The sequence below is a fragment of the Magallana gigas genome, chromosome 8 (assembly GCF_963853765.1).
Source record: "Magallana gigas chromosome 8, xbMagGiga1.1, whole genome shotgun sequence".
NCBI classification, from domain to species: domain Eukaryota; kingdom Metazoa; phylum Mollusca; class Bivalvia; order Ostreida; family Ostreidae; genus Magallana; species Magallana gigas.
Window position 1 is genome coordinate 6,446,248 of NC_088860.1, and position 24,230 is coordinate 6,470,477.

Sequence of the window (24,230 nt, forward strand, 5' to 3'; positions counted from 1 at the left end):
TAAGTTATTGTTAAAGCAATATGAGCTGTATTTTTTTATAATTTAATTTTGGTGCAAAAACCTGCTAGTTTGATAAGTCTGTGTTTATTCACTATTTATTTTTCAGGTTGGCATCGCAGGATGAACGTGAAGGCCCAAGGACTCTCTCTTCCTTTATATCACCTGATCCCCCTGCTGCTGAGGGAAGCAGAGTTGGTGAAGACAAGGATCGCCGCATGTGACCTGGAGAGGAACGTGAGGCAGATAGTGACCACCACGCAGAAGAAGATTGAAGATGCGGCAGCCAGATACATGGAGGACATCATCACCTCGTCCAATTTCCTGAAGGTCTGCGGATCTATCTACGCTGGTGTGTTCGACGTTTGAGGTGTGATGTGATGTACTGTGATGTACTGTGATTCTGTGAAACATTGTGTTTGTGTTGAGATAACTTACTTATTCATGTTTGTATACGATATTGATTATGTATGTGTTATGTATTCATGTTTGCAGTTTGCAGTTGAAAACAATGAAAATAAAAAGGAATATTTATTTTGCCTAGTTTTGTTGTTTTATCCAGGTGTTATCTCTAAATCATTGTGAAGGAAATATTATTTCATTTATACAAAATATTATAATTTGAGTAAATATAATGAGTAAATATTAATATGAAATATATCGTAATTCATCATATAAAAATTTATAACTATTTATATAATCCGATGTTAATATATATATATATATATATATATATATATATATATATATATATATATATATATATATATATATATATATATATATATATATATATATATATATATATATATATATATATATATATATATCATATATTAGAATAATTTGATTAGTCAAAGGTGTTAAGGTCAAGATCTAGTAAATGATTCCAGACAGTCTTTTTGGTGCTAGAACTATTATGACGTCATAATTGATTTGATGAATTTTTTTCCCGTATTTTACGGCTTTTAAAGAATTGTGTGTAAAATAAAACAATATTTTGACATTCTATATTTAATCACGGGATAAGTAATTCCGGTACCTATATTCTATTTGACATCATTTTAAAGAGGAGGTCAAGAGCTTGTATAATGCCGTTTTTGGAGAGACGGTAGGCATTCTAGATATATTCATTGGTCAAAAATGGACAAAACTCCGAGATTTGTTACTTTTATCCTTCATATTGCATAGAAAACGATTGTTTAAAACATGATTTTTCATCGTTTTTTCCAAAAATTTAAGCCCCGGTACACCCTATCAAATAAAGTAATAAATATGAAGCATCATTAAAAGAATTTATATCCTGAATTTCATAAACCTGTAGGCACCTTACATTTACTAGATCTTGACCTTAACTTATTTGGAGGCTCTCAATGGTAGGTTAATATCAATTAATTAAAAGCCGCAAAACATCTAAATCAAGCAATCATAATTATGTTTCTCATCAAATTTCTAATTACCCTAAGGTGTTATAACTCATTATTTGGAGGCTCTCCATGCTGATATCAATTTACTGTTACCACATAATTAATAGGCGCGAAACATTTCGGGGCGAAACGTCTCAGCGCGAAAGGTCTTTAGGGGCGAACCGTCCCGCACTCAGTGATAAGTGTGCATGGTCATACATGCACATGTATATAACCGTATCGTAAAGGGCTTTTGGGTTAAGGGTTCGATACCATGCATCAATCTTGAGGCAATTATTTTTTTTCTTTGCGTGTTTGTTAAAATATTAGTACAGACTACAGTATGAAGTTGTGCTTGTGCAAAATTGCTTGTACAGTCTAGACTGCCTTAGCAACTCTTTTTATAAAGCGACTCTCTGTCTTATGCGACAATATTTAGACTGTCCCATAATAATATTATTCAAAAATAAAACTAATTTGAATTTAAGTTCTTAAGTTTTGTTTGACTTGAATGTTAAGTTTTGCTTGACTTGAAGATTAATTTTGTTTTTTTGTTAAAGATACTTGAGTTTGAACTGATTTCCGACGTCAGGGGTCCTGGGTTTACTCAGGGCCGTCCTCTGACGGATGCATTTCCGAATATAACCCCCCCCCTCCCCCCCCCCCCCCCAAAACACACACACAAACAAACCTAATCACTACCTCCTTGAATATTTAATATTTTTTGTGTAAACGCATTCAAAGCGAGAAAATAAAACTAGAAAATAATATTTACGGTCGGGATCGGCATGATGTAATTAGCATATTTCGTAAGCCGACAATGTGAACTTTCGGGAATAATTTGTTGTTTTTGATGTAAAACCTATGTTGTATGATGATTTTAAAAGGATAAAATTCTAATTTTGGATACAAAAATGGTAAGAACTTCTTTGATAAAATTGCTAATATTAGTTTAATTGTAAAATTTTTTTTAGAGAGAAAACGTGGTCTGAAATTACTTAACCCGAATGTCCTCTTTGCTTAATGCGTATATTATCATATTATGTTACAATGTGTGTACCATTACCATATAAATAAATTAAGAATAAAAATAAAACTTGACATTCAATCTTTCCTCTAATTGAATTGAGTCTATTTACACCATTTTGAACTTTGAAAAAAACATGACAGTGAAAAACTCCCAACTCTTAAGAACTAGGTACAGTTTCAGTCATATTTCGCCCTGTTTTAAAGTAACTTTTAAAAATATCACAAAAAATGGAAATGTAACATTTATCTACACAATAATATTCATAAACTAAGAATCTATAAATAGTTTACTGATAAGACTTTCACAAGGGTAATTGTGACGTCACAAATAGTGCATTTTCCCGTAATTTTCATAAAACTGAGCAGAAGACACCAATTCCTCAGTAGTTTTTTGAATAGAAAACTATGTCCGCAGCTGTCGCCCACGATGAAACTCACATTATAACTTTATCATGTTACGACACATAAAATATATGAATTTTGTTGTGGGCGACGGCTGCAGACACATTTTCCTCTTCAAAAAACTATGAGAAAATGTGCCATTTTTAATCATTTTTGACTTAATCTTAGAAATTTGCCAAAATGTTAAAGTCATAATTATTTTTTAAATCAAGATAAAAGTGTATAACTTGGTATTTTATATACATACATGTTCAAGATAGCATATGTGTATTTTCATGAGATTTAAACGACTTTTGAATTTTAGGGCAAATATTAAAAGAAACTGTACCTTCTTCTTTAGCGAGATCCGTCGAGACTGCAAAATTTTGACGGACGTCCGTCATAAATGTTCAGTCTCGACGAATCTCACTGAGATTATCTTCACTCCAGCCTCAGGGGCCACTGGGCCTATACAGGGAATCCCAGCTCAAAGTAACATATTGACTCGCCTCTCCCAAAATATATACCGGTACATGTAGTATGAATTACACCAATTTGTCTGTAACGATAGATTGATAAGCCCTAGATATGTTACACAATAATAAGAATTTCAAGCAAGAGAACCATATCATTTAACTCTTTCTAACTTATTAGTTGACCTTGCTCATTTTGGTTATTGCCTTGGTAAGTAGGATGTTTGAACGTACACCTTCATCAAATCTTCACACGAGAAATTCCAATTATTTGAACCAAACAAAATCTTGCCAAGATTATACATGTGTATTGACCTTTAAATAAGGTACTTTTCCATAATGAGCCAATCCAAGAACTCTGATGATACAATATTCAACAGTTAGATCAAACAGAATTGGTGTACTTTTTAAAAAAGTGACTTCTCTCGATCTGGTCAATGAGAATTTGGATTATATACAAAATGAGCAACATCAACACCACATAAATTTTCCTTGTGTATCAATTGAATCCATTTCAATGGTGAATACATGTAGTACATCATACATTGCCATGGATTATCCTTACCCCATCCTGTATTGAATACTTGTGTTATAATGTAGATGCAGACATGCTTTATATGTGAAACCATTTTTTTTCTTGATCAATGGTCATCATCAACTGAATGGTACATCTGAGTCTCAATATTTTGCTATTTGTGTTTATTTTTCAGAGTTCTATGCTTGTTTTAGCAGGCATTGGCATGGCTGCCATTGGATTTGGAGGTAAGGAATGTGACAGTCATTTTTACAGCTTTGAAATTTTTATGAAGTGTTAAGCTAAAACAAAAAGACATTTGCTCTTTGAAATTTTTATGAAGTGTTTATAAGCTAAAAAAAAATAAAGACATTTGCTCTTATAAACAAGACCAGACACTGTATTTTATTTGTCTTTGTCTGTAGGCAGGTACTTGGCTAAGCATGCCCCTGCTGTTGGTGCCACTGTGAAAAGGTCTATGGATGCTAGTCTTAATTCTGGGGTAAGTTGCCAGAATTATTTTTTCTTTAAAAACCAAAAGACAATGGAGTAAAATTATTGGGAAAGAATGTGTATAATGTTGTTCTGAGATGCATGTACTGTTTTCCAGGCTTTTAGTAAGTACTACAAAGGTGGTTTTGAAGCCAAAATGTCAAAGAGAGAAGCAGGCTTAATTCTTGGAGTGAGGTAACAACACATTTGATGCATGATTATCTAGTATTTTTATTTGATACATGTATTAATTTTATACAAGAATTAATTCAAATGAACAGTAATGTCTTCAAAATATACTAGCCAACATGTACATGTTGCTGTTAAAACAAAAAAAAAAGAAAATTCTTGTTGAAAATAGTGTTTGACTATGCATTATGGTAGAATTACCGGTACCTTTACTAGAGTGATTGTTTATTATATGATAGTAATGTGCATTGATATACTTTTGAATAAAACATACATGTACTTGGTTTATTCAATTTTAACTGTGAAACATTGAAAGGAGCTAGATATGTGCTTTCTTGAACATGTATTTCTGTTTTTGTTTATATAGTCCATCTGCAAACAAAAATAGACTAAAGGAGGCCCACAAAAGGATAATGATCTTAAATCACCCAGATAAAGGTAAGTGGACACTCAGGTAGACCTTCTGTACATCTATATCAAATCCCTGGAATATTATTGTAGCATTGAAATGATTTAATACATATTGGCGGATATACGCTAACCTAACATTAAAATTTTCACAAAACAAAAAAATAGTATTACACAGAAAATTTGAAAATGGAACATTTTAAAATCAGTGACAGGATCAATATGTCTTGGAACCAGAAATATAGAATTTGTGTTCTTTGTTGAAATAGAAATAATCTTCAATTGAAAATATGCCTGCTGGTAAACACAGGTATTTGATTTCTTTTTTATCAGAATTTCATCTTGATTTTCTTTCTTTCTGATCAGAATTGCATTAACTTTTCATATACAGTATGGGTTGATGTGATTAATTTACACACCCTTTGATATCAATGTAATTAAAGATTTATGACGTAATGTCAAAATTATGGAATTAAAGAGTATCAAGCTTGCGTAATCTTCTTCCTTGCCCCGGAGACCAAGTGTGCCTCAAGCACCAGTTTAGCATTGATTAAGGACCAGGAAATGTTTTCTCTGTAGGGAAAACGATTGTTGCTGAATGGGCTGTTAAGAAATGGAAATATGTATGATTATTGCAAAGCTGCAGGGTTGATCCAATTAAAATTCAATGATTGCATCAATTTGGGAAGGGGATTCCAGAATGTATACCAGTACATTGTATTTCAAAAAAGCATTTCAGCTCTGTTGAAATTGGTGTAGAAAATATCATTACTTAAAGTTTCCTATGACAACAAAGCTAGATTAAGAATTTTGCTGATCTAAACAAGTTTAATCTCATATTTCTCCAAAAATAACATGAAACCAAAATAACAAAGCACAAAGTACATTGAGTAAGAAAGGAGGAACTAAGGTTTCGCAGGCATTCTTTGAAATTTGATGTCACCACAAACAAAACTTTAAAAGATATATAATTTATTGACCTGGGTACTACCGGCATATGTATAAAAGATTTATATGGTTACTTTCTCACCTTGACACTGATGTTAAAGCAAGAAAGATTACTCTAACCTACATGTATTCTCTTATTTCATTTCAGGAGGTTCCCCATATTTGGCCGCCAAGATTAATGAAGCCAAGGACTTGTTAGATAGCACTGGAAAGAAACAGGGAAAATAAACCATTTTTAAAAACATTTACATGTATTGAATTCACAATGAAAAAATTGTACTTGTGTGAACTCCACTGAAGATATTTATGTATTTTTATTGTCATTCATTGCCAATAAATTATTCATCAGAGCCTCTAATATTCTGTACTTTTCTTTCATGATCAATTGTTTCAGTTCTAAGTTACTGTAAAATGCCGATATTAGAAGCAATCTAGATAAAATTTGATTTTAGATGCACTTGTTTACTCGATAAACAAACTTTGTAAAATGAACTGCAAAACATTTCACTGCAGCATAGTTTTTCAAATTTATATGGGGTAATCACATTGTTCAAATTAGAATAAAGAATTTACTGGAACGAAAAAAAGTTTTTTAACTTTCACACAAAGACCAACTTGTTTTCTAAAGTACAAAACCGTTCAAATGTAAGGGGAGGCATTTGTTATTGATGAAAGTCTACTTGGGTACATACATTTCGGTAACATAAATGGTAACCCAACTTTAAAGGCCACCTGCATATTAAACTACAGTTTTGCATTTGGAGATACCTTCTGCCTCCATTTTGAGCATACATCAAAATACCTATTGAGTATAGATTGTTTGCTCACAAACATTCTCACTGGACAGACAAGGAATTTTGGCCAGTGCTCACGAGAAGGGGAACTTAGCTAGTTCACAGAATGAGATAGAATTCCTTCAATTTTATTTCTTTTTTGACATGTAATAAAAAAAAAATGACACATTGCAATATTCAATAAATTACACTGCCAGTCTGGTACCCAATGCACCTTAAAGTAAACAAAAGAAAACAATTAAAAGAAATGAACATTCATCCATGATATGAGGATATGATTTTTCTCCACCTGCTGTTTTCTATCCCATTGCCATACCTTACCAAATGGAAAAAATGAATATCATCATATACTGAGGCATATTCGTATTTTATACTTGTAAGAAACTATCATACCATTATATCTACCAAGGAAACTTTAGACAGTCCTCTCTAGAAGGCCCACTACACACTGATAGTTTCTTAAATCAGCAGAAAATTACTTCATCATGTTAGATAGCATGATGGATAAGAAGTATGTAAGTCACATGGGCGAAAAAATGTGCAATTTTGGTTAAACAGTTTTATTTTTCAAAAAAAAAATCCTCAGGTGGATTCAAACTCCTGATCTGTAGTTTACAAGCCCGATACTTTAATCACTAAGCAAAGTCGATACTCAATTAAATCGATCGATACAATTTTCAAACAAAACACATAAATTGCCATCTTGTGACACAGTGTTTTAAAAAGTATAAGTCTACCTGTAGTGAGGTACTGGTACCTTAAGATACTGTGGAATCATTTAAACTAGTGAAGCCCAATTTTCCTGTATTCTCAAAGTTTAGGGGGATGTTGTATCCTAAATTTACTTGTACGGTTAAGAAATTTTCAAATAGGACCCTCAGAAATTTAGCCAATATGAATTCTAATGATTCCACAATATTATAAAACAAATTAATTGTATATGAACAAAATACAACCCAGAAAGAGCACAATTTTTTAAAACATTTAATATCTCATTAAATAAGTCTTAAATATTGCATGACATCTTCTGTAATGCTGTGTACTATGTTTTATGTAAACAGCTCTAAAATATGACAGATGACTCACTTATAAAGTGACATGGCATTAAAATGGCTCCTGACAACAACACAATGTAAAAAAATGTTACAGTTTAGAAACAATATATACAATAGAAACTGTCAAGAGGAATGAGTTAAAGAATCCATCAATTTGTTTTAGTCCTGGTCCAATATCTGCAAGTCCATAATATGTGTCCATGAGATCTAAATGTCTATCTGTCATTACGCCATGCGAATACTTTGTATGATCTGGAACACAGCTGTAAATAGAAGAATTTTTAAAAGTTAGAAAAAATTTGGATTTTAACTTTTGTTGAAAATATTTTGAAATTTAAAAACATATGAATGTAAAATTATTCAGAATAATTGAAATAAAAACATGAATGATACAAAATGCAAATATAATTTACCTGATCCACAGACAACAAAGATGAAAAGACCTAACAACCAGGGTCCAACAGCATATTTCTCTTCTGCTGGTTTCTGTAATTTAATTATAGCCAAAATAATTCATGTTCTATTAGGAAAGTTTACGCAGAAGAAATTAAGATGCAGTTTAATATTATATAATCTAACAAATTTAAATACTGAATCATTATCATCATAAATATCTGAACTGTAATATTAAATTATGAATTCTAACCTGTTAATCATAAGAGATGTATAAAAAAGTAATATGTCTATTAATTTGCCCATCTGTAGACAAAATAATCACAAGCTATGCAATGAATATATGACTGATCATGCCAGTATAAATCAAATGATTTTTTTTCAAATTTAGCCGGTTTCCAATTCATAATGCTGAACTAAACAGAACATTGCTTAAAATATGTAAATCATAGACAAAATGTGATACATATGTGACTTAGTAAAAGTAACTGCACTGTAATCGCAAACAAGAGATAATGACATATGGAAAGCGTCTACCTGTATCTGAATCAAACACCGAAAAAAAATATCTTACCAGTGATTTCGGCACATTGCCCCTCGTTGTAATATTCTTGCTATGTTTCTCATTAGCTAACCTCATTCTCTGTTTAGCAGCCATTTCTGTAAGAATGAGATTACCAACTTTCAAGAATCTCTACAATTTTCTGACACACGTCAGTGTTTTAGCCTTTTCGAAAAGGAAGCAGTAAAACGGTTTCTAAATGTTTTTAAAATATAGATCATACTCATTGATCGAAAAAAATCGCACGAATATCATAATACTTTTCACAAAACTATATCAAATATGTATATTTTAATCACTTTCACAATTTACAGATTAAAATATTACAAAAAGAATAAAATCACCTACTTTTTATTTCAGCGCACGAATACGGACTATTTATTAAATGACCCGGTAAAACGTGTCAGTGTCGGGTCATAACCTATTTTCGGAAATCCTCTATCTTTATATAGAAGTTAAATATCCGAAGAGAATAATGGCGCCCCCCATAGCATGTGAGAACCGACTTTTAGAAAAAATGCATAAAATGTATCAATTCTATTTACAATAAGTACTGTTAATTTACAAAAGGTTTCATCTGGGATTGCAGAATTTATGAGCATTAATGGGTCTTCAACAAACCTTGATAGGAAACTTTTTTGTAACCAGATTATGAGACGGAATATGTATTGGGCATCTGTATGTGATACTGTGCAATGAACATTTAAGTGTCAGAAAAATATTACAGTTTGAATAAAAAAAAGACAGAGATTTCATTTTATTTGCAGACAAAGTCCCCTCTTCATTCAAACTTGTGAAATTTGGGTCATTTGTCTTGCACTCCATAAACTGATTAATAAAGTAAGACCAGAGACATAATAAAATAACTTTTTTATTTATTGATGTCTCTGGTAAGACCAATCAACATGATCACCATGATGATGTACTGCAAGACTCATAAATATCCTTGGGAATACATGTAGCTGTAATAATGTATCCCTCTGGCCCTCTCCCTTTATTGAGGGCTCTCTCTAGAAAACCCACAGATAAAAAAATCATAGAGGGTTACATTATTGAAGCTACGTTGTGAACACTGATGTGAGAGGTGATATGTTGCTGATGCTCGTTTCTCTTGTACATTTTAATGCTGAAAATATGGCAAATTGACTGTGATGTCTTATACTTAATCTTCTGGGAGAGAAGAATTTTTGAAGAATGTAGTAGCATGTTCTTAATTCTTCACACATTAATCCATAAACGTTCTTTACTTGATGAGCCGTACTTACTATAAGACAAAAATTCCATGAAATCTCTCCTCTTTTTACCTCCCAAAATTGAAAGAAAAGAGAAATTGACAAAAATAATTAAAATTTAATTTACATAATTTTAAAGTTTAACAAATTTACAAATGATGGGAATATTTGACATTATATGGTAGGGGCAGAAATTTAAACATGTATAAACATTTTGAACAACATCAGACACATTATAAAGCTCCAATTATAATGAACTTAAGTTGTACAGCAGCTTAGGATATTAGAATGACAACCAAAATCCATGCTCTCATCACTCATTAATTCCAGTCATCACCAATTGTGTAATATTACTCATCAGTTTTCAAGAAACCAATCTAATTTTGTTTTGATTCTCAACTATTATATATCAAATATAGCAATGCCTAGTTATTGAGTGGTCACAACTCAGTTACTTATTACTGTACACAAAAATTTGTTATTTTTTTCCTACTCAGTTAGAGGTTCTGATGGTGTTTGGATGGTGAATGGTCCTCCAGATCTGGGAACTAGACCTAATTTTCCAGAGTAAGATATTTTCTTATTTACGACTGAACCTGTTTAGTTTAATTTGATTATATACTCATGAAAGACATGGATAATTGCATGCAGGGATCATGTGGTATAAATAAGAGTTTTTTTTAGTTTACTCGCAAAAGTTCTTTAATAATATGCAATATGATGTAATGTTTCATTTCTGTTTTATTTTGAAAATAACTACTGAAAGCATACCAACTGCATTCACTTTACAGGGATAAAAGTAAATGGTGCAAGGTGATTGCATTCAGTTCAGATGGTTCTCTGATCAGCTGGTGCAATGGAGAAAAGTAAGTCTTAATTCTTATCAATAAGTATACCATTTATGGATAATTTTATAAAGTCCTTTTTTGTTATTATCATTTAACAAAGTTAAATTTGATGATATTAATGAGGCCGAGTACAGAACGAGTACGCACGCTTTCGCGCAGCGTTTGATTTGTATTGTGACGTCATCTTTTTGCTTTGTTGACGCCATGGCGTGATAGTTTCAACTGCAGATATTCAGCGAAATTTGTTGAAAATGGCTCGTTTAATGCGTAAAATTAATGTTATATTGTGGAATAAACATAACTGTCTCGAACTATAAGCTATATTTGGGCTCGGGTCGAAAACCTGAAGAGGGTTCAGCAGACCTAACCCTCTGTCACGTTTTCTTAACCCGCCTAAATATAGCTTAATTCATATATTTCAAGACAGTAACCATGTATTTTATATTAATGACCCTTAATATGTGATGTTATATATTTTTTTATTACTTAAATATGTCTGAATGCTTTAATAATACTATAAAGATCACCTTTTCCGCCTTTCTCAAATAAAAAATAACCATTATCTGACAAATCTGGGAAATTGGGCATACAAAAATCAACTTTGATAAGACCCCTGGAACAAACCAGGAGGTAAAAGGTTTTTTTTATTTGACCATTTGATGCCTTTTAGCAGTAACTTTAATATGTAGAACAGAAAAAGAAATCCCTAGGGCAGAAGTTTAAAAAATGTGCAAAATTGATACATTTCAAGCGAAATCCCATAGGGTCCTATGTTAAAGATTAACAAACTTTGAGATGACCCCCTAAACAAACGGTGTGGTAAATGTTTTATTTTTTAATCTTAAAATAATAATTATATAAATAGAAATTCAGGTAAAAAATTTCATTAAAAAATCTAGGGCAGAACTAATTAGACCCGGCCTCGTTAAATATCAATTGGAGAAATACATTGTAATTGAATATTTTGCAATTTGATGTCAATTATGAATATTACATCAGCATGTTTTATCTTGAAAAACTGATTTAAAATGATATCACAATTACTGAATAAATTGTTTAATTTTTATTATTTTTTTTAGTAAGTGTATTGTGTAAAAATTTTGCAGAACATTAATTGTAAGGACATCTGATTACAAACAAGTTGCTCAAATTGACAAAGGCAAGGTCAACTGTCTGAAGTTCTCCCCTAAAGGAACAATACTAGCACTCTGGGAAAACTACACAGGTATCATCTGCCTTCACTGAATGTCTGTTTCAACTTGTTTTTTCTTTTTTACTTGTTTTTTCATTTTAACATTTTAATTATTTACAGTATTTACATGCACAATGAACATTCAGTTGGAAAGAATTTAAAATGTGTACATTCACATTTAAACAATATACTGCTTTCTTAGTTTGTATATGTAGGTATAAAGTTAGGTGGCATTGCAGAAAAAAAAATACCCTGCATCAGCAATGATGACAAAACCTGTTAGGGATGAATTCATTAACTTCCTATTAAGGACTGCACAATAGTAATCCTTTTCTGTCCTAGAATAGGAACATTAGTTGTTTCCTCTCAAATTCAGTAACTTAGTGTCTGTTTATGAGAAATACGGTTTATCATGTATTTGTGAATTTTGCCAATACTGAGTGATGCTTTCAATAAATGGTAAAGTTTTTTCCTTAGCGACTAAGAATAGATTATTAGTGACTTTTATCAGTGCAAATAATAATGATAAACTTCACTCTCTTTCATTGACAACAGGACATTTATATCATATGAAAAAAATATACAATAGATTAATCCCTAAAAATATACTATGGATTAATGCCATGTTATATTGTTTTCCAATATATGTGGTTGATCTTTTAGTTTTGAAAATATTTTACAATTGCAGTGGACAGAGAAACAAATCAAGGAAACCCAAATCTCCATCTATTTTCTGTACAGAGCGGAGAAATCATCAAAAGTCTCATCCAGAAAAAACAGAGTAATTGGTAAGCACTGAGTTCTCTATCTACTGAGTCGTGGAAAATTAAAGTTACTACAACAGTTCCTTTTAACATGTTAAATAAAAGATATTTTCTGTTTATATCATTCGATTTGGTTGTATATCATCGTAGCTCAGTGGTTAAAGTATGGAGCTTCTAAACCACAGATCATGAGTTCGAATCCACCTGGAGTTTTGTTTGTTAACTGGATTAAATTTTTGAAAATGTAATTTTTCATCCAAAGTTGCACATTTTTTGCCTGTTAGACTTAAATACTTCTTATCCATCATGATATCTATCATAATCAAGTAATTTTCTGCTGATCTGAGAAAATATTTCACGGTGCAGTCCACCTTAAAACACATGTACCTTATTGTATTTTTTGTGATGGTTGAAAATTTTAAGCTAATTTTATTTGCTGCATTTCTTGCATTTAATTATAATTATGCACATGAACTTTTTCAGCAATAATAATAAGAACAGTAAAACATTATTATAGATAGCAAAGCCTCAAGAACAAATAATTTAAATTTGTTTTAAACATAATTTTTTGTATCCCATAAGGTTTTAATTCATGATGATGTAACTTACCTTGGTGTAAGCATGAATTCATGTAAAATTGTTTTTGCTGTAACCATGTTTTACTATACATGTAAAAGTAAACATGTGACAAAATAATTTCTCATAGAGGCCGATTTAATTAATGTGCATGACAAGGTTTTGCGTTTTGGGAGAGGGCAGTCTAAGTTGTGCCCAATCCCAATTGTATTTTTGTACACAAAAAATATGTTCAAATCAACATTTTTCTATTTTCCACTTCAGGGACCCCAAGTGGACAGATGATGAGGGGATCTGCTGTAGAAATGTCAATAACGAACTGCATTTCTTTGAGGGAAATGAATTTGGTATGTACTATATTGTACATGTATCGAATGATGTAATAAATTACACATGTAAATGGGGGGAAAAAAACCAAACATCTGATTGAATTCTTGTAGTTTTGGTCAATCAGTGTTACAGCTATTTATTTATGTGAATAATCGTTACTGTAGTACTATTGTTATCTTTTCCAGACACAATTAAAACAAAGTTGCACATGCAGAAAATTTCCACCTTTGCCCTCGCAAGTAGTGGACCCCCTTATCATATTGCTGGTTATGTACCAGGGTCAAAGGTAAGATGCATATACAAGCTATCTCACATGCATTTGTATTATGTTATATTTCTTGTATTTGTTTATTTTTACTGAATAAGGCTCTTTATCATATGCAACTGTGAACCTGCATTGGTCAGATCATGAGAAAAAGTACATGCTCTGGGTAGCCTAAACAAATTAACAGTAATTTATAGTACAGATATCAACTGTTCTCTTTCACCAGAGGTTTTTCTATAGTTTTCTGACAGGCTATTACATTAATGACTGGTTAACTTACAATAGAAGTGATTATTTTAAAATTCAAACTTATTTTTCCATCTCCAATTTTTCACAAAAAATGAACATATCTAGTATGTGTCAACAGGTAAATCACAGAAAAAAGTATTGATATACCGGTATGTGCCAACCTTATTTTTTAAGGGCCAGCCATCTTTTGTAAGAATTTACAAATACCCAAACTTTGGAGGTCCCCAGGCAGCCCTGGCTAACAAGAGCTTCTTCAAGGCTGATGATGTCCAGATGAAGTGGAACAAAACAGGAACCGCCTTGCTTGTCCTGACCTCCACCGAGTCCTCTGATAAGAGTTACTATGGCGACCAAGGCCTTCACTTCATGGCGATCAATGGAGAATGCAGCCTGGTGAATCTCTGTATGCTCATTTGATATAACATTGCTAGGTGATTTAAAATAAAAAAACTGAAATTTCTTTTTAGATTGAAACTGCAATTTACTACTTTACATTTGTAAGTCAGTATGAATGCATGTAGGTTTCTTTTTCTGAGCAGCAAAGAATGGTCCTATATACCACATAGAATGGAGTCCCCGTGCCACAGAATTCGTTGTAGTTTATGGATGTATCCTTTGATAAGTCAATTCTAGCAATTAGCCATGTTATAATTTATAGTCTTAGTGAACAATATCCCCTTCTTCCATTGAACTAAAACTAATTAGGTACATTCACCTGTATTTTAAAGCTGTAAAAACAAACATACCTTTATTTTTTATACCAAATGTTACAGTCAATAATATGATAAAACTAATGTTGCTTACTGTGGTTTCATCAATATTCGATGAATACCACTTTTCGTGGATTTCGTTTTTAAGTTGATCCATGAAATTAAATGTTCATTGAAGTGCAATTTCTACTTTCTTTTGTATTGATATGGTCATTGGCCACAAATTTACGTATCCTTGAAACTGTGATTTTCACTTTATCCACGAAAATTGATACCCTCGAATATTAATGAAACCACAGTGTTCTTTTTTTCAAAATTAATTCTTATGGCTAAACTTAATGCATTATAACATTGACCTACATGTATTTATACAATGGGTTGATATATAGTAGGACATTTTATAGGTAAATGACTAAATGTATACATTGATAAGATTGAATAGTAAATATCTTTTACAAGTTCTCAATAATTGCTCCATTTTTCTTCCCATTTTTGTTTTTCCTTAAAAATATATTAGTTATGCCTGCCAAAGTGAGTTTATTCAACATGAAAGCAGAACCCATCTTTGACTTTGGAACTGGCCCCAGGAATTTTGCTTACTTCAATCCACATGGAAATAATATCCTTTATGTTTCAAGAAAATTTAGTGCATCTTTATATACATTTATGTTTTATTTAGGAAGACTAAATACTAATTTTCAACCCTTGTTTACCTTAATATTGGTTACTTTTGTGTTTGGCTGGTTTTGGGAATCTGCGTGGAAACTTGGAATTCTGGGATATGAGGACCAAGAAGTTAACAGCACAAACTCAGTCACCAGACACAACCAGTTTTGAGTGGTGTCCAGACGGGCAGCACATCCTCACCGCAACCACTGCTCCTAGGCTACGTGTAGCTAACGGGTTTGTAGGAGAATAACTATAATATTGTAGTTCCATCAATAATTGAGATGCGTAAGAGAATATCTTTTGTAGTTCCGTCAATAATTGATGATATGTAGGAGAATATTTATAATAGTAGTTCCTTCAATAATCAGGGATATTAGGAGAATATCTATAATTGTATTTCCGTCAATGATCGGGAATGTGTTGGAGAATATCTATAATTGTAGTTCCATCAATAATCGTGGATATGTGGGAAAATATATATTTTGTAGTTTCATTGACATTCATGGGCTTTAATAGATTCATTAGAAATTACAGTTTCAAGATATTACACTTCAATGAATGTATAAACTGAACAAAAATCAGCATTCAGTGAATATTGATGAAACCACAGTATGCATTAGATAATACAATGTACGTCTTTTAGACTGAAGACATCTTTTTGTTCTGTACGTATATTTCATTCTGTATAAACCAATATATCTGGTATATGGTTTATCTTGGTCCTTAGGAATGTAGTTTATGATTCTCTTTTCTGTGTGTTTGTGTATAGGTATCGAATCTGGCATTGCTCTGGGAATATGTTACAACAAGTAATGGTGGACAAAGAAAAGGAATTATGGGAAGCGGTGTGGCAGCCTGCAGCAGAAGGGGTGTACCCTACCCCCGTCATTACGGCCAGCAGCGTAACAGCAGTAGCAGCGGCAGCCCAGCCACAGCCAGAACGTAAGTTGACAGAGAAATCAGCATTAAATCTGTAAAACTATTGAGACCTGTTTGATTAACATTTGATGAACAACAAACAAGTACATGTTTGCAAATGCAGTTTTCCTGTTTTGTTGAAATGAAATCTGAAGTTAGTTTTAATTAAGATTTTGAAAATGAGTTTGTTTACATGAGTTCCAGCATGATAACCAAACCACTATTGAATGTGTACATGTATATTTTACGTTTACTTTTGCAGAAAAAGCTCAAGCATATCGTCCTCCACAAGCAAGAGGAACATCAGCATCTATAAAACTTCATGAGTATGAAGGCCCGTCCGATCCAAACAAGAAAGTCTCACAAGGTGAAATTCATTTTCTCCTCAACTCATTGAAATACAAGTTTAAATTACATGTACCTTTTAAGTGAATGTAAAATTCCTACTACATTTACTTTCAAGAAATAAGATTAAAGCAAAAGGAATTATGTTTGAGTTTTGATGTACATTTTGTTTATCCACAGATCCTAATAAACCACTTACTAAAAATCAAAAAAAGAGAGAGGCAAAGAAAGCTAAAGGGCCACAGGAAGGACAGGTATAGTAAGAGTTACTCTCCCTTATCAGCTAAATTGCTATATTTTGCAATGCTTGAAAAACACAAAAATGCTTCATTTCAGGAAAATGTGCTGTAAATATTACACTGTAAATATATATCTACAACTTTAATTCATGTGCAAAAAAATTCAGAGAGGTTTGAAAAATTCTCTTTGAATTTTTCTCTGTTATTTTGTATACAATGTGTATTTTATTTTAGATCTTGAAAAATAGTCTCTGTGAAATGATCACTGGTAATAGACAAAATAAAACTGTCGTTAATTAGTTGGTTCGGTAATTTGTGCATCATTTCATAGGAAAATAATAATTTTAAGTTGTAGTACCCTGTATACCTGTGAATTGTTTTTAGGCGAGAGCTGAACCAGCGCCATCATCAGGTTACAACGCCTCAGAACCAGTAGCGTTTACATCATCAGGAGACCCAGAGAAGGACAAGAAAATCAAAAATCTCAGAAAGGTGACATATTATTTTAAAACAGATGATTTCACATCACATTATCATTTAACCAATTGGAATTTTAGTGGACTAAAATTTTGTGTGTTTGTTCCTAGAAAATACAACAAATAGAAAAATTAAAAGAACAGCAGAAATCAGGAAAACAGCTTGAATTGAATCAGGTAAGGCAGAATTTATATCCATCAATTACAGAAAGATTATATAACAGCTTGAATTGAATCAGGTGAGGCAGAACTTATATCTATCAATTATGAAAAGAATATTTATAAAAGTATACTCTGCATGTTTTAAATATTTCAAGATGACAATGGCTTATGCTCTTGTTAGCCATATATCTCAAACCAAAACAATGAATTTAGATCAAAAGTATATTTGTTGTTGAAAGTTTCGAGTTTGATTTTTTAATTATATCAATTATGATTTATTTATTTAAAATACATTCTTTTCTTGTAGATATATGGATGTTTTTAAAAATGGTTGCTATTATTCTTTCAGATTGAGAAATTAAAAACTGAAGGTTCATTACTGCAAGAGTTAGCTGCCCTTGAGATCAGCTGATACAAATTTGTGTACTAGTTGTTTGAAGACAGAGCAAGATTGGTGTGTACTCAAAGATTTTTTGAACAGGATGATAACGTTGTGATCACTGATCAGTGAGATTGAAATACACCAGGTCTCTGTGATATTTCATTTTTTCTTTAATTTTCTCAATTCGATTTTTCTTACACACAGTTTGTGTAATGAATTTGTTTTAATATTTAATTAGGATATTTTTGTTTTGTATTATTTTGTGATCCAGTGCTTTGTTTGAAGAAAGTTGTGTTATCAACATACAATAAGTAAACATTGTTATGAAATAAAGGGACGTTATTTGTACAGATGTACTTTCTTTTTTTCACTTTCTTATAAATTTTAAAAATTTTCTATTTAGGTTAGTTTAAGATATCAGATTTATACAAGTTGATGGGTTTTTTTAAGTTTGTTGAAACCCAAGATTCATTGATATACCTTTTAAAAATTCCGATTACAAAAGATAAAAGACTTAAAGATTTTAACACTGTTTGAAAAGCTATTTCTTTTAGATGTTAGTTATAAATATATTTCAAAACAGGTATCATCTTTGAACATTTCTTTATTTTTCTTTATGTATTTTGCATCCATGCAATCTTTGCCAACCATATTTCATTAGATCTGTATAATATGTCCCTGTATGCTAGATCAATTGGTTTTAAAGGTTTATTTTATTTTTAATATTTGACTTCTATTAATCTATTAATTATCAAATTTCAAAAACAGCATTGTTGATCATCACATATTATGCCATTACAATGGCAGTAAGGTTCACAATTTTGTTGATAAACACATTTAGTAGCCTTGCTTGTATGAAAAATGATGAATTAGAAAAATTTAACTTTACCAACACAATAATAAATTTTCATTTTTGTTGGTTTAACGCTTTTTGCAACCATGCTTTTGATTTAAAATCGGACAAATTCAATTTTACTCAACACAATAATTGTGAAATAATTATGAATGCAGAAAAAATAATATGAATGTGTTATAGGTTGTTTTAGCAAAACTTTAAAAGTATTGAAGTTCTTAAAAAAAATCAGTCTTTTTTAAAGGGAGATAGCAAAGAAGTTATTTTAAAAATGGTTTGGGTCATTTAAAAATCTCATCATCTTCTCAAAAACCATTTGGTTATAACAGAATAAACTCATGTCATGTGTAGAGTCATCTTTATTTCAGTCGTGACCCTCCGAGGTATAACAGATAGTATTCTTGTATAGGTTTCTCGCAGTATTAAGCTTATTTGGCATGTTTTATACTTATAATCTCGAACGCTTCACCAACACAATGTTAAAGGACTCTGGGATGTTGGTTATACCCAGTGTTCCTTCCAATGAAGGAAGATTCATTGGGTTCCCTGGTTTGATCTCAAACTTTTGTAGAAGTCTGGTCAAGAATAGAAAGAGTTCCATTTTGGCAAGCGAACTTCTTAAACACATTCTTCGCCCAGAAAAGATAAACCAATTTGAAAATCCTTCAATTATTTCAACTTTCAAAATATATTTAAAATACCTTTGTTCTTGAATAAAAAATAAGAATCAAGAGTATATCTGAGATTTAACTTAAAGAAAAGGAATAAGTTTGTCCTTCTGCTCCCCATTACATCTTCCACTATAGTCCAAAAATCGCTCTGGTTTGAATTCGGAAGGCTCTGGGAAGATTTTAGGATCCGTCGTTACGGAATCCAATGCAATGAACATGAAGGTTCCCTTCGGAAAGAGATATCCTTCAAAATTAAAGTCCTCGTTTGGGGCATGGGGAAATGCAAAGGGTACGATGTTTCCTTGACGTTGAACTTCTAGAATGAATGCTTCAACTAGTGGCAACCGGACCTTGTGTTCCATCTTGGGTTCATTCTGGCCGATTTCGACATCATTGTTCTCTCGTAGTTTTTTCTGCCACTCTGGATAATGAATTAAGAACATGATTGCCCATCTTAATGTTGTAGATGTGGTTTCCGTTCCGGTCGCAAAAAATTCCCGTACACTGATTGTCAGCTGTTTATCTATATAAAGTAAACCACTATCAAATAAACAGAAACATTTCTAAAACGAATTTAAATCTCTTTTTAGAATTAGAAGTTTATAATGATATTTATTTTTTAAATCAATTAATAAATTTAAACTTAAAAATGAAAAAAATTATTTAATTTCATTGCCAGGATGATATCCTAAAATTACATTTTTACCTGGATAAAACATACGCACATGTAGTTAAAACTTATGTTCGCGGAAAACACTTGTTTTTCTCTCGCTTTACATCTTTTCAATACCGTAGGATTTCAGTCCCAAAGATTACCGGTAAATGTTGAATCCTCTTCAGTTCCCCTCTGTTTTTGCAGAAAACCATCTATGAAGTCATTTATACTGTTTTCAGGGATGGGGTCGATTACTTTCAAAAGTAATCGATTAAATTACAATTACTTTATGTTTTAAAAGTAATTGATTACAGGCTAATTACATCCATTTTTAAAAGTAATCGATAACATTAGATTACTTTTCCTCATTGTAATCATGATTACTTTTGATTACATTATTTGTTTTTCAGTTTTTTCATAGTTTAAATGTTTCATTAAAAAAAAAACCAGTGCATTTTTTGACAGGACTCTTTTTTCTGGTATCAATGTAATTTGTTGCATTATTTACTATTTGAAGTAGCTTTTGCATTCCCCGATATGTACCGGGTATGCAGAACAGTATCTACATTTGGCTTTCAAAATACCCGATGACGGTTGATCATCAGAAAACTCAAAATGTTGTACAGCAGACATCTTTCTCTAAACAAAGTCCAACTAAAAAAATTTCCCGATTAAATAGCATATAATACATGTAAATACAAATAGTATGTGAACTATTTTCTAATGCGCCTAAAAGCAAGGACTGTTGAATAGCAAACTCATTGTATCGTGACTGGACATGAATTTAAACATGCCCAAGGGCAATAAAGGAATACTGACCAACTTTTAAGACTGAACCTTATTCACTAAATATAAGATCCAATGAATAATGATTTCAACCTATTGAATTTTGCCATTGTAATCATAAAAGTAATCAAAAATTAATCATGATTACAGGACTTTTTCACAGAGTAATCAATTAAATTACGATTACCTGTAATCAGAAAAATGGATGATTACTGATTACTCATGATTACTCAGCAACCTGTAATCGATTACAGCTGATTACGATTACTGATTATGATTACCCCATCCCTGACTGTTATCATCGAAATTTCTTCTATGCTCGTTAATAATTTCCCACGTGAATACATCTATATCGCCAAATATTTTCTGCACACGGTCAATTTTAAACATCGGCAGATGCCCCAGGAAAGGAAATATGAACGCAGGTGAAGATATGCTTAAAGTGGCAAACAGTTTGTTTAGCAAAACCATTAAACATTTAAATATGGCATCTTCATAATCAAACCTTTTGCCAAACAGTAGGGAACTTATAACATTAGATAAAGATATATTCAATGTGTTTTGGATGTCAAAAGGTTTGTTTTCATATTTCTCTAATTCTTTCATTAGACAACCCACTTATCCCATGATTTGACCTTGTAAGCAGCGTTTTCCAAACCCAAATGTTTTCATTGTTGTCAGAGCAAAATTTCTCTGTTCTTCCCATTAGTGACCGGATGACCAGATCAAACCTGAAAAATATATTTCATAAGGTCTAAAATATCGTTACATAAAATTACACTACATTCTCTACGAAATAAGATAACATTACTGTTGTGATCACTGTCTGAGAATGTATTTCATACACAAGGCATGTGAATAATTGGTTTCCCAAATATATTTGTATCTTTATCCTGACTTTTCTCTATACTAATGAAAAAAAGTCCCAGTTCGAACGACTATTTTCTAATGGTACAAATCAGAATTTGTGTCACCACACGTAAGAAAATTGCTGTGAATACTAAGGTCATCTATTAATTCTATACAGTTCATATACTTGGTCACAAAATTTTCAGCAGTTCTTCATCTATCGGTTAATCATCATCGGTTAATCATCATCGGTTAATCATCATCGGAAAACAAGACTCCCATATTCTTACTCACCCCTGCGAATGTGTTCGGAATGTTTTCTTTATCGTTGCTAAGAATATAATAAATACAGAGGTGCTCGAATGAAAGTTCACGAGACTTCATCGAGATTTGTTTAGTTCCTGTGAAATTTTGAGCGGAAGTATATGTGTTCGGATAATATTCTCAAAATACGTAAGCACTGGTCTTGTTTATTTCAATATCCATACTTACCTGCATCAACTATTTGCAATGTGCCCGGGCTCCTACGATCATGCTCGAACATTAAAAACATTAGAGTTATCTGCCCCTACTTGGAACTCTCCTTTACTACTTCCGTTCAGTTTATGTTCGGGCACCGCCATGTTTGGCGGTTTTTTGTAGCGTGGTCAGACAATAAATTTTATTTATTGTTCTTTTCGTAACCTACGGTCGTGTAAAGTATTAAATATGGATAATTACAAGAAGTGTTCACAGTGTTCGCGGGAAATGAACGTTATAGACGATCACCCAGAGTGTTTTCGTCACAGATTGTGTACCGAAGTATTTACTTGTGAAATTTGTAAGGCCTGGACGCCGGGGCGATGGACCGCGTATACCAAGATGGTGGATAAGGCCTTAGCGAAGGCAAACAAGCCTGGAGAAACCGCGGCATCTAGCGAGATGAGAGAACAGCCGACGGTTGGTGAGAATATTATGTCGTCGCCGTCTCCGAGCGGCATGGGAGACAGAACTCGGCCAACACCGCCTCCGAGCGGACAAATAAGGGCCTCACAAGTTCAGTCCTTGCCTCCGAGCGGACAATGGAACCCGCACACAGCTTTTGTGTCCATTAATCCTGCACAATTGACGTCTCTGAACGGCCAAGCGCAGATGCCATTCGTTCCGGTAGCACCTCCGAGTGCACAACCGAATTTTATGAATTGGTCAGAGCAAGCATTTAATGCTTTTATTGACAGCAGAATAAAGCTCATGAATCAACAGAACGTTTCTCCTGGCGTGACTTCTACTGGTTCTAAAACCACAGGTGAGTCTGTGAATGCAGATACAAATAGAAATGCAAGTAACAGACGGTTTAACAGATTTGAGAGAGAAACGAGGTCAGTTAGCCCTGACGTTCTGGATCTTGCAGATGCCAGAGACGATCAGTTTGTAGATGATGATGATCAGTCCTTGGATGATTCGAGATCTCAGTCGAATGACAAGTGTGATGAGACCGAATCTATAATTGCATCTGTAGAAGGCTCAGGTTCTTGGAAGAACTTTATAACAAAAATGGCATCAGATCTGAAAGTTCCTTTAGAGGCCGATAAGCCAGAACAGGAGTATGCCTCGTATGTATCGCAACATTTACAGTGCAACAAGGAGTCTTCTAAGATTAGGCCTCCGTTGGAGGGATCTTCTATTCAAGCCTTCATGAATGTAGATAAAGAATGGCAGACTAGAGGCAAAATCCGTGCTTTGAGTTTCGCAAGGTAGATATGAGTGCGAGACTGTTGTTAAGACAAATATCTTACGGATCAATGATTACGTCTTACTTGGATACAGTTCAGTCTGATGAAGATAAGACTGAGGCTTTGCAAGCTCTTGTGCAGTTGTTTAATTCAATGGCTGATGTAACATCGAGAGTTATTGTAACAGCCGTAGGAGCCAGACGAAGTCTGTATTTGCAGGACATGGCCTTCAAGAATAAGGCTACTGAGTCAAAGTTACAGAATTTGTCAACAATTGGCTCTGATCTTTTCCTCGGAAAGTATTTTGATGTATTGCATTCTAGTGCAGAAAACATAAGAGATGCGAAAGAGACCCAACATTTAAGGGGTAAGGATAATTATGCAGCTTCCAAGAAGCGCAAGTTTGATCAGAGAGGAGATGCAAGACTGAATGAAGCAAGTGCATCTAAGGTTCCTAAGAGAACAGGCAGTAAGGGTACTGAAAACAGGAACTTTAAGAAGAGAAATAATTATCATGACAAGTCAGCAGCAGCTCCGAAGAAGTCTGATAATAATCAGTTGGGGTTTCGAGCCCCCAAGTATTAAGTACGGAATCACTGCCAGTAGAACCTTGCAGGCAAACCAGGAAGTTAGCCAGGGTTTCTCCCCAGGTAGGGGCAAGATTACCAAATTTTGTGGACAGTTGGAAAATGATTACCAACGACAA

General features: G+C 32.7%; 3 protein-coding genes across 4 annotated transcripts; 2 read left to right on the forward strand and 1 right to left on the reverse strand.

The window, feature by feature from the left end:
* The first annotated feature begins 2,181 nt into the window (after positions 1 to 2,181).
* Positions 2,182 to 6,195, forward strand: LOC105333809 (mitochondrial import inner membrane translocase subunit TIM14). Its single transcript, XM_011436989.4, has 6 exons — positions 2,182 to 2,320; positions 3,997 to 4,048; positions 4,226 to 4,302; positions 4,411 to 4,487; positions 4,849 to 4,919; positions 5,986 to 6,195. The coding sequence occupies exons 1-6, from the start codon at positions 2,318 to 2,320 to the stop codon at positions 6,063 to 6,065; spliced, it is 360 nt and encodes a 119-aa protein (XP_011435291.1). The 5' UTR covers positions 2,182 to 2,317; the 3' UTR covers positions 6,066 to 6,195.
* A 2,859-nt stretch (positions 6,196 to 9,054) lies between these two features.
* Positions 9,055 to 18,346, forward strand: LOC105333810 (eukaryotic translation initiation factor 2A). 2 transcript variants are annotated; one of them, XM_034474218.2, is made up of 17 exons: positions 9,055 to 9,135; positions 10,371 to 10,440; positions 10,665 to 10,739; positions 11,828 to 11,946; positions 12,602 to 12,701; positions 13,518 to 13,600; positions 13,769 to 13,869; positions 14,272 to 14,500; positions 14,637 to 14,705; positions 15,325 to 15,426; positions 15,536 to 15,710; positions 16,246 to 16,418; positions 16,657 to 16,761; positions 16,920 to 16,993; positions 17,363 to 17,470; positions 17,566 to 17,693; positions 17,966 to 18,346. In XM_034474218.2, the coding sequence occupies exons 1-16, from the start codon at positions 9,117 to 9,119 to the stop codon at positions 17,686 to 17,688; spliced, it is 1,725 nt and encodes a 574-aa protein (XP_034330109.1). In that variant the 5' UTR covers positions 9,055 to 9,116; the 3' UTR covers positions 17,689 to 17,693; positions 17,966 to 18,346. The 2 variants fall into 2 exon arrangements, with proteins under 2 accessions (XP_034330109.1, XP_011435292.2); XM_011436990.4 differs by having other exon boundaries at positions 17,566 to 17,631.
* An 846-nt stretch (positions 18,347 to 19,192) lies between these two features.
* Positions 19,193 to 21,228, reverse strand: LOC105333811 (cytochrome P450 2E1-like). The gene is made up of 3 exons (XM_066068900.1): positions 20,229 to 21,228; positions 19,644 to 20,045; positions 19,193 to 19,529 (listed from the first exon to the last, which is right to left on the reverse strand). The coding sequence occupies exons 1-3, from the start codon at positions 20,239 to 20,241 to the stop codon at positions 19,300 to 19,302; spliced, it is 645 nt and encodes a 214-aa protein (XP_065924972.1). The 5' UTR covers positions 20,242 to 21,228; the 3' UTR covers positions 19,193 to 19,299.
* Positions 21,229 to 24,230: the final 3,002 nt, after the last annotated feature.

Bases quoted from the DNA above. Each gene is read 5' to 3' on its own strand.
- LOC105333811 (XM_066068900.1), bottom strand. The intron at 19,530-19,643 runs GTAATGGGGAGC...ATATTTTGAAAG, and splicing joins TTTGGACTATAGTGGAAGAT to TTGAAATAATTGAAGGATTT.
- LOC105333809 (XM_011436989.4), top strand. The intron at 4,303-4,410 runs GTAAGTTGCCAG...ACTGTTTTCCAG, and splicing joins ATGCTAGTCTTAATTCTGGG to GCTTTTAGTAAGTACTACAA. The intron at 4,488-4,848 runs GTAACAACACAT...TTGTTTATATAG, and splicing joins GGCTTAATTCTTGGAGTGAG to TCCATCTGCAAACAAAAATA.
- LOC105333810 (XM_011436990.4), top strand. The intron at 14,706-15,324 runs GTATCCTTTGAT...AAAATATATTAG, and splicing joins ATTCGTTGTAGTTTATGGAT to TTATGCCTGCCAAAGTGAGT. The intron at 17,471-17,565 runs GTGACATATTAT...GTTTGTTCCTAG, and splicing joins AAATCAAAAATCTCAGAAAG to AAAATACAACAAATAGAAAA.